The 13,935-nt window shown below is 39.8% G+C and overlaps 1 protein-coding gene across 1 annotated transcript; it reads left to right on the forward strand.

Annotated features, from left to right (window-relative positions):
• The first annotated feature begins 4,495 nt into the window (after positions 1–4,495).
• On the forward strand, positions 4,496–12,732 carry LOC118313502 (creatine kinase U-type, mitochondrial). The gene is made up of 10 exons (XM_035638990.2): positions 4,496–6,944; positions 8,770–8,936; positions 9,398–9,596; positions 9,685–9,780; positions 9,869–10,090; positions 10,213–10,298; positions 11,017–11,140; positions 11,385–11,519; positions 11,630–11,755; positions 12,188–12,732. Exons 2-10 carry the CDS (start codon positions 8,794–8,796, stop codon positions 12,302–12,304), a joined length of 1,248 nt encoding a protein of 415 aa, XP_035494883.1. The 5' UTR covers positions 4,496–6,944; positions 8,770–8,793; the 3' UTR covers positions 12,305–12,732.
• The last annotated feature ends 1,203 nt before the right edge of the window (positions 12,733–13,935 follow it).

Here is a 13,935-nt window from a genome sequence, read left to right on the forward strand (position 1 = left end):
TTACTTTCGTACTTTTCGTTACTTTCTTACTTTTCGTTACTCTCGTACTTTTCGTTACTCTCGTACTTTTAGTTACTTTCGTACTTTTCGTTACTCTCGTACTTTTAGTTACTCTCGTACTTTTCCTTACTCTCGTACTTTTCGTTACTTACGTACTTTTCGTTACTTTGGTGCTTTTCGTTACTCTCGTACTTTTCCTTACTCTCGTACTTTTCCTTACTCTCTGTTGTACTTTTGTATGAAAAGTACGAAAGTAAATAAAAGTACGAGAGTAACGAAAAGTACGAGAGTAAGGAAAAGTACGAGAGTAACTAAAAGTACGAGAGTAACGAAAAGTACAAAAGTAACGAAAAGTACAAAAGTAACTAAAAGTACAACAGTAACGAAAAGTACGAAAGTAACTAAAAGTACAAAAGTAACTAAAAGTACAACAGTAACGAAAAGTACGAAAGTAACGAAAAGTACAAAAGTAACGAAAAGTACGAAAGTAACGAAAAGTACGAAAGTAACGAAAAGTACAAAAGTAACGAAAGAAACGAAAAGTACGACATTAACGAAAAGTACAAAAGTAACGAAAAGTACGAGAGTAACGAAAAGTACGAGAGTAACGAAAAGTACGAGAGTAAAGAAAAGTACGAAAGTAACTAAAAGTACGAAAGTAAATAAAAGTACGAGAGTAAGGAAAAGTACGAGAGTAAGGAAAAGTACGAAAGTAACTAAAAGTACGAGAGTAAGGAAAAGTACGAGAGTAAGGAAAAGTAAGAGAGTAACTAAAAGTACGAGAGTAACGAAAAGTACGAAAGTAACTAAAAGTACGAAAGTAACGAAAAGTTACTTTAGTACTTTTCGTTACTTTCGTACTTTTCGTTACTCTCGTACTTTTCCTTACTCTCGTACTTTTTCTTAGTCTCGTACTTTTCGTTTCTGTTGTACTTTTAGTTACTCTCGTACTTTTAGTTACTTTCGTACTTTTCGTTACTCTCGTACTTTTCGTTACTTTCTTACTTTTCGTTACTTTTGTACTTTTCGTTACTTTTGTACTTTTCGTTACTTTCGTACTTTTCGTTACTCTCGTACTTTTAGTTACTTTCGTACTTTTCGTTACTTTTGTACTTTTCGTTACTTTTGTACTTTTCGTTACTTTTGTACTTTTCGTTACTTTCGTACTTTTCGTTACTCTCGTACTTTTAGTTACTTTCGTACTTTTCGTTACTTTTGTACTTTTTCGTTACTTTCGTACTTTTCGTTACTTTAGTACTTTTCGTTACTTTCGTACTTTTCGTTACTCTCGTACTTTTGCTTACTCTCGTACTTTTCCTTAGTCTCGTACTTTTCGTTTCTGTTGTACTTTTCGTTACTTTCGTACTTTTCGTTACTCTCGTACTTTTAGTTACTCTCGTACTTTTCCTTACTCTCGTACTTTTCGTTACTCTCGTACTTTTAGTTACTTTCGTACTTTTCGTTACTTTCTTACTTTTCGTTACTCTCGTACTTTTAGTTACTCTCGTACTTTTCCTTACTCTCGTACTTTTCGTTACTCTCGTACTTTTAGTTACTTTCGTACTTTTCGTTACTCTCGTACTTTTCGTTACTCTCGTACTTTTCGTTACTTTCGTACTTTTCGTTACTCTCGTACTTTTCGTTACTCTCGTACTTTTCGTTACTTTCGTACTTTTAGTTACTTTCGTACTTTTCGTTACTCTCGTACTTTTAGTTACTCTCTTACTTTTCCTTACTCTCGTACTTTTCCTTACTCTCGTACTTTTAGTTACTTTCGTACTTTTCCTTACTCTCGTACTTTTCGTTACTCTCGCACTTTTAGTTACTCTCGTACTTTTCCTTACTCTCGTACTTTTCGTTACTCTCGTACTTTTAGTTACTTTCGTACTTTTCGTTACTTTCTTACTTTTCGTTACTCTCGTACTTTTAGTTACTCTCGTAGTTTTCCTTACTCTCGTACTTTTCGTTACTCTCGTACTTTTAGTTACTTTCGTACTTTTTGTTACTCTCGTACTTTTCGTTACTCTCGTACTTTTAGTTACTCTCGTACTTTTCGTTACTGTTGTACTTTTCGTTACTTTCGTACTTTTCGTTATTCTCGTACTTTTAGTTACTTTCGTACTTGTCGTTACTTTCTTACTTTTCGTTACTCTCGTACTTTTCGTTACTCTCGTACTTTTCGTTACTTTTGTACTTTTAGTTACTTTTGTACTTTTAGTTACTTTTAGTTACTTTTGTACTTTTAGTTACTTTCGTACTTTTCGTTACTTTTGTATTTTTAGTTACTTTTGTACTTTTAGTTACTTTCGTACTTTTCGTTACTTTTGTTCTTTTAGTTACTTTCGTACTTTTAGTTACTTTCGTACTTTTCCTTACTTTCATACTTTTAGTTACTTTCGTACTTTTAGTTACTCTCGTACTTTTCCTTACTTTCGTACTTTTCGTTACTCTCGTACTTTTAGTTACTTTCGTACTTTTCGTTACTCTCGTACTTTTAGTTACTCTCGTACTTTTAGTTACTTTCGTACGTTTCGTTACTCTCGTACTTTTCCTTACTTTCGTACTTTTCGTTACTCTCGTACTTTTAGTCACTTTCGTACTTTTAGTTACTTTCGTACTTTTCGTTACTTTCTTACTTTTCCTTACTCTCGTACTTTTCCTTACTCTCGTACTTTTCGTTACTTTCGTACTTTTCGTTACTTTCGTACTTTTCGTTACTTTCGTACTTTTCGTTACTCTTCGTTACTCTTCGTTACTCTCGTACTTTTCGTTACTTTCGTACTTTTCGTTACTTTCTTACTTTTCGTTACTCTCGTACTTTTCGTTACTCTCGTACTTTTAGTTACTTTCGTACTTTTCGTTACTTTCGTACTTTTCGTTACTCTCGTACTTTTAGTTACTCTCATACTTTTCCTTACTCTCGTACTTTTCCTTACTTTCGTACTTTTATTTACTTTCGTACTTTTCGTTACTTTCTTACTTTTCGTTACTCTCGTACTTTTCGTTACTCTCGTACTTTTAGTTACTTTCGTACTTTTCGTTACTCTCGTACTTTTAGTTACTCTCGTACTTTTCCTTACTCTCGTACTTTTCGTTACTTACGTACTTTTCGTTACTTTGGTGCTTTTCGTTACTCTCGTACTTTTCCTTACTCTCGTACTTTTCCTTACTCTCTGTTGTACTTTTGTATGAAAAGTACGAAAGTAAATAAAAGTACGAGAGTAACGAAAAGTACGAGAGTAAGGAAAAGTACGAGAGTAACTAAAAGTACGAGAGTAACGAAAAGTACAAAAGTAACGAAAAGTACAAAAGTAACTAAAAGTACAACAGTAACGAAAAGTACGAAAGTAACTAAAAGTACAAAAGTAACTAAAAGTACAACAGTAACGAAAAGTACGAAAGTAACGAAAAGTACAAAAGTAACGAAAAGTACGAAAGTAACGAAAAGTACGAAAGTAACGAAAAGTACAAAAGTAACGAAAGAAACGAAAAGTACGACATTAACGAAAAGTACAAAAGTAACGAAAAGTACGAGAGTAACGAAAAGTACGAGAGTAACGAAAAGTACGAGAGTAAAGAAAAGTACGAAAGTAACTAAAAGTACGAAAGTAAATAAAAGTACGAGAGTAAGGAAAAGTACGAGAGTAAGGAAAAGTACGAAAGTAACTAAAAGTACGAAAGTAAATAAAAGTTTGAGAGTAAGGAAAAGTACGAGAGTAAGGAAAAGTACGAGAGTAACTAAAAGTACAAGAGTAACGAAAAGTACGAGAGTAACTAAAAGTACGAAAGTAAGGAAAAGTACGAGAGTAACGAAAAGTACGAAAGTAACGAAAAGTACGAAAGTAACGAAAAGTACGAGAGTAACTAAAAGTACGAGAGTAACGAAAAGTACGAAAGTAACGAAAAGTACAAAAGTAACGAAAAGTACGAAAGTAACTAAAATAACGAGAGTAACGAAAAGTACGAAAGTAACGAAAAGTACAAAAGTAACGAAAAGTACGAAAGTAACGAAAAGTACAAAAGTAACGAAAAGTACGAAAGTAACTAAAAGTACGAGAGTAACGAAAAGTAAGAAAGTAACGAAAAGTACAAAAGTAACGAAAAGTACAAAAGTAACGAAAAGTACGAAAGTAACGAAAAGTACAAATGTAACGAAAAATACGAGAGTAACGAAAAGTACAAAAGTAACGAAAAGTACGAAAGTAACGAAAAGTACAAAAGTAACGAAAAGTACGAGAGTAACGAAAAGTACAAAAGTAACGAAAAGTACGAAAGTAACGAAAAGTACAAAAGTAACGAAAAGTATGAAAGTAACGAAAAGTACAAAAGTAACGAAACGTATGATAGTAACGAAAAGTACAAAAGTAACGGAAAAGTACTAAAATAACCAAAAGGAACGAAAGTAACGGAAGGGAACTAAAGTCATTTCCTGAGCCCCGTCCCTCCCTCCCGTCCTTCATCCTCGTGTCACGTGGTGGCTCAGAGCCGAGAGTCTGTTGACGGAAGTAGCGAGAGCGTCACATTAAGAAACAGAAGCGCAGTGAGGGTGCGGAGACAAAAAAACTAAAAAAAATACAAAATGCAGATGGAGCTTGGCGGCGGAGAGGTGCCTGCTCATGGGCACTGACGTGAGCAGACAGAGCCACACGAAGACCACACGTGTTGTGGGGAGCAGGAGGAGAGTGTGGCGGAGCCTGGAGCAGCTTCGTGATCAACAGACATTAGTTTCATTGTGTTTCTCTTCGCTCTTTCTTAAAAACACGTTTATGCTATTAAGGTTTTAACATCTGTAGTTAAAATGATCAGGCTCAGGGTTCCAACAATTCTGGACCTGAGTGTACAATCATTATTTTTGTTGTTGTTTACATCTTCAAGTGTCGTTTAGCTCTGACGGAGCTCTTGATACAAGGATTATCAGTTTGTAAAACTAAATGAGTTTTAGTTGTATGTTAGAGCCAGACAAGGTTTGTTTACACTTGTATTGTTTGTAAAAAAAAAAAAATTTAAAAGATGGAAAAAGTGGATTGTATTTTGAGTAAGAATAATAACAATTAAAAAAGCAGCTGGACTTCTTTTCCAGAATATTAACAGACATATACTACGATTTTATAAAATAATTTGAAATTATGCTCCAGCTCAGTCAAGAGTGAGTGGGTACAGTGCCTCACTTGTCCACTGTACTTACTACTCAGCCATGTAGTGGTTTGGGGGAATAGAACAGTAGTAGGTGCACATGTAAGGGGACCAGGGTCACGGTGTACTGGTGGGACTGTGTTGTGGTGGGCCGCCTGCGCCAAAAATGCCAGGGCCGATTTTTGGTCCCAGTCCAGTCCTGAATGTGGCAATTGTCTTTCTAAATAAGTCTTACAAGTGAAATGATCTAAAACTTATATTAAACTTACAGGCTATGATAAAGTGAGATTTAAATATGTACAGGACACTTTATAGTGAGGAAGAGGGAGAGAGAACAGTGAGACAGACCAAACTGGGAGAGAGAGAGAGTGAGAGAGAAAAATGGCAAAGTGTAAAGTCCAGACGAGTTGAGCAAGTGTTTGCGAAGTGATAAAGTTCATCGATCAAGATGTCAAGGAGACGTGCCAATTTTTTTTTTACTATGGGATCTGGAGTCACTTTTCACCACCAGCTGGAGGGTTGTGAGTATTTGTCTCCCAGTGGGAGTTTTCATAGCAGATCGACCAACGGGACTCCAGTTTCTGGGGGGGACAGATGGAGAGCAGTTGGCTGACGTTCATCACAACACTGTGAGTGTGAGTGACACCGCAGCCATTCCCAGTCAAAGACAACAACTCGTGGCAACGTGTAATACGGGAACCGTTTGAGGAAGTGGAAGATTTGTAAGCAAGGCTGATAGACCTGTGACCCTGACCCACATTTTTGGATAAGTCTAAATAGACCTTTATCATGTGTGATATGCAATATACTTTATCTTATGAACAGAATAGAGAGTTAAATTTGGTGGTGTAGTGGTTTGCGCTGACGCCTCACAGCAAGAAGGTTCTGGGTTCACGTTCGGGTTTGACTCACCCAGGGCAGTTCTGTGTGGAGTTTGCATGTTCTCCCCAGTGTATGCGTGGGTTCTCTCCAGGTACTCCGGCTTCCTCCCACAGTCCAAAGACAAGCTGATTGGGGTTAGGTTAACTGCAGACTCTAAATTTAGTCTCTTAATGTGAGAGTGAATGGTTGTTCGTCTCTGTATGTTGGCCCTGCGTTACGTTGGCGACCTGTCCAGGGTGAACCCCGCCTCTTGCCCAGTGTCAGCTGGGATTGGCTCCAACCCAGCCGCGACCCTTAATGGATAGAGCGGTATAGATAATGGATGGATAGATGGAATAGGAGCAATAGATCAGGGTTATGCCTCTAGCTAAAGTTGTTAAAAGACACCTGACCCATATTTGACGGGTCATTTGACTGTTAGTTGAAGTGTTGGACTTCAAAACCTGAGGATTGAACCCACGATTTCAAAACTCAAGCGATGGCCCGCAACAACCTGAGGAATTTCCCCAGAATCTATTGAGCTTCATTTCTTTCATTTTGAAATTCTTTCCATTGGACTTCAAATTTTACGGAGCATCACAACTATGGAAACCTTGACCTTCAGACTTTGCAACAGTCCTTTAACTCAGCCCTCAGAAACTTCTAACCAGTGTGTGTGTGTGTGTGTGTGTGTGTGCGCGTGTGCATGTGAGTGCATGTGTGAAGAGGTAGGCAGACATGCTGACTGACAGTAGAAAGAGGATTTTCTGTCTGTCACCCTGTGAGAAGCTAATCCCCAGTCTCCAGCTCTCTCTCCCCCTTCTCTCTCTCTCTCTGATCCCGTCTCTGTTCTTCAGTCTGTTCTCTCACTCTGCAGATCGAGCGTCCCTGGACTGAGCTGCAGGACACACACCTGAACTCGGCTGCCTCCTCTCTTCAGTGATCCTCAGGTGAGTGATGGACTCTTCCTTCTATAGCTTCTCTTCCCTCTGTGTTTCCTTCCTTCCTTCCTCTACATGCAGTACAGTAGTTTCAACAATCATGTAGAATTTGAAGTGGGGGCATCAGCTTCCCCTCTAAAGACCAAAAATTATATTGTTGTGAGATTATTATGCATTAGGAGTTAATTAGGATTTAATACATTTCAAATGTTCTGAAGTGATGCTTTGTTTCACAGCATGTGTTTGCCCAACATGAGACTCCAATCTTCACAGCAGCAGCAGCCTGAGCCTTCTGTTTTGTACTTTCTCCTCTTTTCAACAGCAGCCAACTGCATTAGGTTTTCTTAATATGCCATAAGAGAGGAGCTGCCACCTGTCAAAAACTGCTCTTCATTTTTCGCTTGAAGTGTTGTAGTTTGTCTTACACTTGACATCAACTTTCAACCCATTCAAAGCGACAAATGTCATTTTGAAGACGAAAGGTCAAAAGGTGCAGGTGCATCTTACTTTACAGTACATCTTCATTTAATCTCCTTGGGTTTGGTGGGAATCTCTTTAATCCTACTTTTTCCACTCTTTCTTCTTATTCTCTTTATACTCTTTAATCCCCCCCCCCCCGACCTTAATCTGACCCTTAAACCATTTAACGTTTCCCTCATTCCTTCAGTTCCATCCACCCTCCTGTTTCCAGGTCTTTCTATTTTTTTACAGCGAGAATTTGAGGTTTCTTCCAATACACCCACCTTGTTTATATTAATTCCTGGCTGATGCCAACCCCCGAACTGGCACTGTGTGTGTGTGTGTGTGTGTGTGTGTGTGTGTGTGTGTGTGTGTGTGCGTGTGAGTGCGTGTGCGTGTGCGTGTAACTTTGACCCACATGATTTTCAAATAGTATTTTGCAAAGATACTGAAACAATGATAGTGATACTTTACAGAGGGACATTGAGACATCCAACAGCTTATATGACAGTTACAAAGAGAAGCACACATATATAAACATAGAAATATACATATACAGAAACATCAACAAAGAATGTAAACATGAAAATATATAAATGCAAATGAGAAGAGAAAAGAAAGTTTCGGTCAGTTCTGATATTTGATCGACACAAAATCATCACAAAATCACAAATCATCTAATCACCTGAGCTGGTGGCTTTCCCAGTGCGACCAATCAGAGGGCTTCTGTCTGCTTCAAGCGTAATTTCCTCACACAATCTGCAGGCGTATCTGTTACTTAAGCTTTAGATGGTTTAATGCAATTAGCCGTTTTGTCTGAGTATGTACCTTTAAACACTTGTGCTAATGCAGCTTAATGTAAATGTAGGATAATTAAACAAATGAAACTCCAATTAAACATTGGATACAAATGTTAATAAACAAAACGTGATAAAACAAACTCACATGGTGCTATGTGGAAAATAGATATTCCGCTTGAATACTGTTGTCTGATTTAACAATACTATTTTCAGTTAATGTCGTCCCCCAGAGGCGATTTGTTATATTCAGGCAGGATGCAGCTGCAAAATTCAGACTTAGTCAAACCAATAGCATGCTACAGTGAACTGCAAATAGATATTAACATATATCATGACATTTACAGCTCTGTGAGACCATATCCAACTCTTTCCACATCAGTACGGATACGCACACATTGCTATCCAGTGTCAAACTGAAATGTGAGAAGATTTAAATGTGCATTTTGACATTTGACCAGATATGCTGTCACTACAAATTGACACCTCAACAACACCTTACAATGCCAGACTGGAATTTGTCATATTACATTTTTGAATCTTGATGGAATCACTTTTGCCCTCTGACCTCTGTCCAGGTTACACCCCAGATCACGTAAAACATGGCGAACTCCTTCACCCGTATGATGTCTGGTCGTAACACGGCAGTGATGTTGGCCAGCATGGGAGCGGGCACACTGGCATCTGGATACCTCCTCAGTGACAACGCTGCTGCCGCTGAGAAGAGGAGGCTCTATCCGCCCAGGTACGTGTGTGTTTTTGTGTGGGTACATTTCACCTGTGCAGCCAATTTGCTGCTATAAAGCCACGTTACTTCACTGCGTCCATCACAGCAGATAGTAAGGCAGCTGATCAATTACTTACTATTTTAAATGTAAAAAAAACTAGACATTTCAGCATGTGTTATTTCTGCAGCTCATACAAAAAAACCAAAACATTTTCATTACCTAACCTTGTAACACTTACCCTAAACAAAATACAGTGTTATATAAAATGATGGTCTCTGGACAGCAGCCACTTGGCAAAATCAGGATGTCCTACAGTATTTATATATGTATAAATACATCATAACTTTTAAAAATCTTTTTAACCTTTTTGAAATGATTTGTCTTGGAAGGTTTACAAGCTGAAGTATAAAAACAGCTCTACTCTCCTAATAGTGACACTTGTTGTTCCAAACACTGAGTAAGTCATCATTGTCTACAGTGCTGATTTCCCTGATCTGAGGAAGCACAACAACTGCATGGCATCAGCCCTGACCCCAACTATTTATGGACAACTGAGGGACAAGACAACTCCCAACAACTGGACCCTGGACCAGTGCATCCAGACCGGGGTGGACAACCCTGGACACCCCTTCATCAAGACTGTGGGCATGGTGGCTGGAGATGAGGAGAGCTACGAGGTTGGAGGTCATGTTCACAGTGAGTTGTTTTTAATCATAAAAAAACACAAGACTGACTGTTTGATTTATTTTTATTTTTTAAAATCAGGTGTTTGGTGAGATCTTTGACCCTGTTATCAAGGACAGACACAATGGCTATGATCCTCGCACCATGAAACACCCCACTGACCTGGACGCTTCCAAGGTTACACCAACACTACTCCGGATAACGTCTTCTCCATTCACAAATTCCTGTGTCCTTTTCCCAAACCTAAAGATTTCTCCTTTCTCAGATCACCTCAGGAATGTTTGATGAGCGCTTCGTGTTGTCATCTCGTGTCCGCACCGGACGTAGCATCCGTGGACTGAGTCTTCCCCCGGCGTGCTCGCGCTCGGAGCGCCGTGAAGTGGAGCGCGTGGTTGTGACAGCCCTGTCCGGCCTGAAGGGCGACCTGGCTGGTCGCTACTACAGCCTGGGAGAGATGTCTGACAGGGAGCAGCAGCAGCTGATTGATGTGAGTCCACAATCACATACAGTCTCTCAGAGAGAAGGTTGGTTTCTGTATTTTTCTTTTTCCATGACCTTTTCCATCTAATGGCCCTTCCCGGTTCCTCTGTTCCTTTACTGGCCAATCAGGAGCACTTCCTGTTTGATAAACCTGTGTCACCGCTGCTCACTGCAGCTGGGATGGCCAGAGATTGGCCTGATGCTCGTGGGATCTGGTAAGGCTGTAGGAGAAACCTAGTGTGAAAGAAATATATCTGATTTTGTAGCTTAGAGACTCTGTAGTCAGTGGATAGTTTTTTTAATTTATTCTGTCATTCACATATGTCACCAGTGGTTGGTTTTTACTGAGGGAAAAATTGGATTTTCAGTTAATAGGGACAACTGCAGTGTCTTCTGTGATGATATCCACCAGTAGTAAGTACAGATGATGTAGAAAACACTATGCCCAATTGCAGCAAAGTTTAAAGCCACCAAAAAACAACAACTAATAGATTTAGACTCACTTACTTCTAGATCTTTTTTATTGTCATTAAATTTATGATAAAGCATTTTCCCTGTACATTTAGTACTTGATTATTCATTGGTAGTATCCCAGAACTTGCATTTGCAGGTCCTCCAGATCAAAACTAAAAACTACAAATTCCTCCTGAATCTTCTCAAACTGTCATTCTGTCTTTTCTCATTCATGTATTCTTCCTTTACCTCCTTAATGCAAACCTTGGGTTACTTTTCTTTGATGAAATACTGTTCCTCTGACCTCCACTGCCGTTACCGTCGACATTGGAGGCACTTCTTCTGCTGAACGTGATTTAAAAAAAAAAGACCTTTTCTTCTCTTCATACAGAGGCTTCAGTTGCACCAGCAAATGTATTAACATGGATATGAAAGGTCCACTTAAAATCTGGATTTTAATTCTGCCTGCCCATCCTTCAGGCACAACAACGAGAAGAACTTCTTGATCTGGATCAACGAGGAGGACCACACTCGGGTCATATCCATGGAGAAGGGAGGAAACATGAAGAGGGTGTTTGAAAGGTTCTGCCGAGGACTCAAACAGGTATGCATGTCCCTCTGTGATTCAGTGTGGCTTTTTTAAAAGAACCTGAATGTTTCTAACGAAGATCTATGCAATTTATCTTAGTGCGACTATTATTAAGACTATAAGATTGCCTTAAAACAAGGCCATCAAATATCAAGAAACTTGGCCTCATCTGATTAAATTTCCAGGGTTCAGTTATCTACACCTTATATATGTGTGTTTCTAAAAAGTACGGACACAAGTGGTCTTTTCTTTCTCGTAGGTGGAGAATCTCATTCTGGAGAGAGGTTGGGAGTTCATGTGGAATGAGCGTCTGGGCTACATCCTCACCTGCCCCTCTAACCTCGGCACCGGGCTCAGGGCCGGTGTGCACATTCGCCTGCCCCTCCTCAGCAGGGTACTACACACTGGCAGCCGCAACTGCACGCAACAGCGAGACAGGTGTCTTCCCATAATGTATTTGTAATGTGCGGAAACGACTGAATTTGTGTGCTGTTTGCGGTCCAGGACCATCGCTTCAAAAAGATGCTGGACAACCTGAGGCTACAGAAGAGAGGCACCGGAGGCGTCGACACGGCTGCTACTGGAGACACCGTTGACATCTCTAACCTTGACCGCCTGGGCAAGTCTGAGGTAAGCACTTGGAAAGGAGGGCAGCGGTCTTAAGTAAAAGTAGAAATGAGCAGCACATGAGTCAGACGGAGGAGAATAGACTTCCCAACAGGTGTGGGCTGCGAAATAACTGAGTCCCCTGCTGCTCTTTAATCTGTAATCCAGGCAGGGGTTTGCCAGATGAGGTTAAAAGACTTCTGTTCCCTGAGCTGAGCCTCTCATGCATCACCTCCACACAGGCTGCGTAGCTACCAACAGGCACCATCAATCAAACGGTGTGAAAGGTCATAGGGCCTGAGTTTCTTCCAGTCAGACAAGAGGAGGCAGGAGCCTTGAAGGCTAAAGGGTACCTCAGGGACTGTAGTAACTCATCTGTTAGGATATTGATGTACAGTAAATGTGACCTGAACTTGTTTAAGAACATTTTTGACACTAGCTACCATGTGTTCACAGGTCGAGCTGGTACAATTAGTGATTGATGGGGTGAACTACCTGATTGAATGTGAGAAGAGGTTGGAGAAGGGGCAGGACATCAAGATCCCTCCCCCCATCCCTCAGTTCAGGAAGTGAACGTCACCTCTGCTGGGAATCTTGGAATAGAGCAGGAAGCTCCAACCGCTTGGCGTTAGACTGTTGGTCTTACACGATATTCATGGCATGTACCGCATAGCACTGTACCCACTGACATGCACAATAAATTCATTGCATGTGCACAAATTGTACATACAATAAACTCTTGATGAAGGTACTTGTGCTCTACTCAATCGTTCCTCCACTAAAGAGACATTTCTCCTCTCAGCGTTCTCATTTGGCGTGAGCCTTTGAGGGGAAATCATCCTGAATTATAGTTAAGTCCAAAGAAATGATAGAAATGCGTAAAAAAAAAAGTCCTGCCCCATTAATCATCACAGAGCCTGTAATCTAAAATCTGCTATTTTTGTGCACAACCAGTACCTTTCATTCTATACATTAAATACATGTATTTCTGTTGATACTTCTGTACTTCTTAAGTAAGGTTTTTAATGCAGCACTTTTATTTGTATTGGAGTATTAATGTTTCATTCTTGATATATATATATATATATATATATATATATATATATATATATACAGTATATATCTTCCACCACTGCTCGTCAAATCAAACCAAGTCACATTCATCATTATTACAAGTGACAGATTACATTAGCTAAGACAAAGTTAGCTGTCAGTAAACTATAAAACCCAATAAAGAAATGCAAAACAAGATTATAGATCAAGTGCATCTAGGTCAAGAATAAAAAGAAAGCATAACACACACACACACACACACACACACACACACACACTTCTCAGCGAGTTCCGTTGACAGAGGTGTTATCAGCCCATGGCCGACTGCCATGGAGCTACATCGGGCAATAATGTCACGACCTTTGAAACTCTATAATTAAGCGTTGATCTCCCACACGATGACGATGAAAAAAAGACAATGGCCACAGTTACTGCATGAAGATTCCTTTGACGATCAGACCTTCTCACTTACACTCACTCCTTAGAAAGGAAAAACATCTTGAATAAAAAAAGTGCCCAGATGATGTTCACTCCTGAGCAGCACTTGGTGGTTTACCTGACATTCAGACCTCACCTGCCTCCTGCACAAGCCATTTACAGTAATCCAGGGGTAAAAGGCCAATCTGATTACGGACAGACACCAGACAGGCCAAGTGGAGGTGGCTGGCTAACACCATAACGTCTTCAGTTTCATCTTACCGACATGCTCAGACGAGGAGAAGGATTACACTTTACAAATGAGGGCATCCTGCCATAAGAAACCAACCTTTTTAATTGTTTGGATGTATGGTCCCTCTAAATCCTGCCGCCCGACGAGTCGCTTTTCCTTTTCCGGCAGCAGATTAATGACGTAGCTGTATTAAGGCTATTAGAGAGCTCAACTAAAGAGCTCAGAAACTGTGCGTATACGACTGTGTGCTGGTCGAGTGAGTGTGAAAACACAGAACCAATGTAAGATGTTTCACCATCATCATATGTGCAGCACTTCCAAGAAACCTTCCAGAGGGGATTTTAACGGCAATGATGTGAAATATCATGTTTCTTTGGGGGGGGTGTGTAAACATTTATTCGTTACACATTGACATCTCCAGGTGTGGCAGTTTCAGGCTGAGCTTCGCCTCAGATGTCTGTAGTGTTTTGGATTAATGCCT

Source organism: Scophthalmus maximus, chromosome 19 (genome assembly GCF_022379125.1).
Source record: "Scophthalmus maximus strain ysfricsl-2021 chromosome 19, ASM2237912v1, whole genome shotgun sequence".
NCBI classification, from domain to species: Eukaryota; Metazoa; Chordata; class Actinopteri; order Pleuronectiformes; family Scophthalmidae; genus Scophthalmus; species Scophthalmus maximus.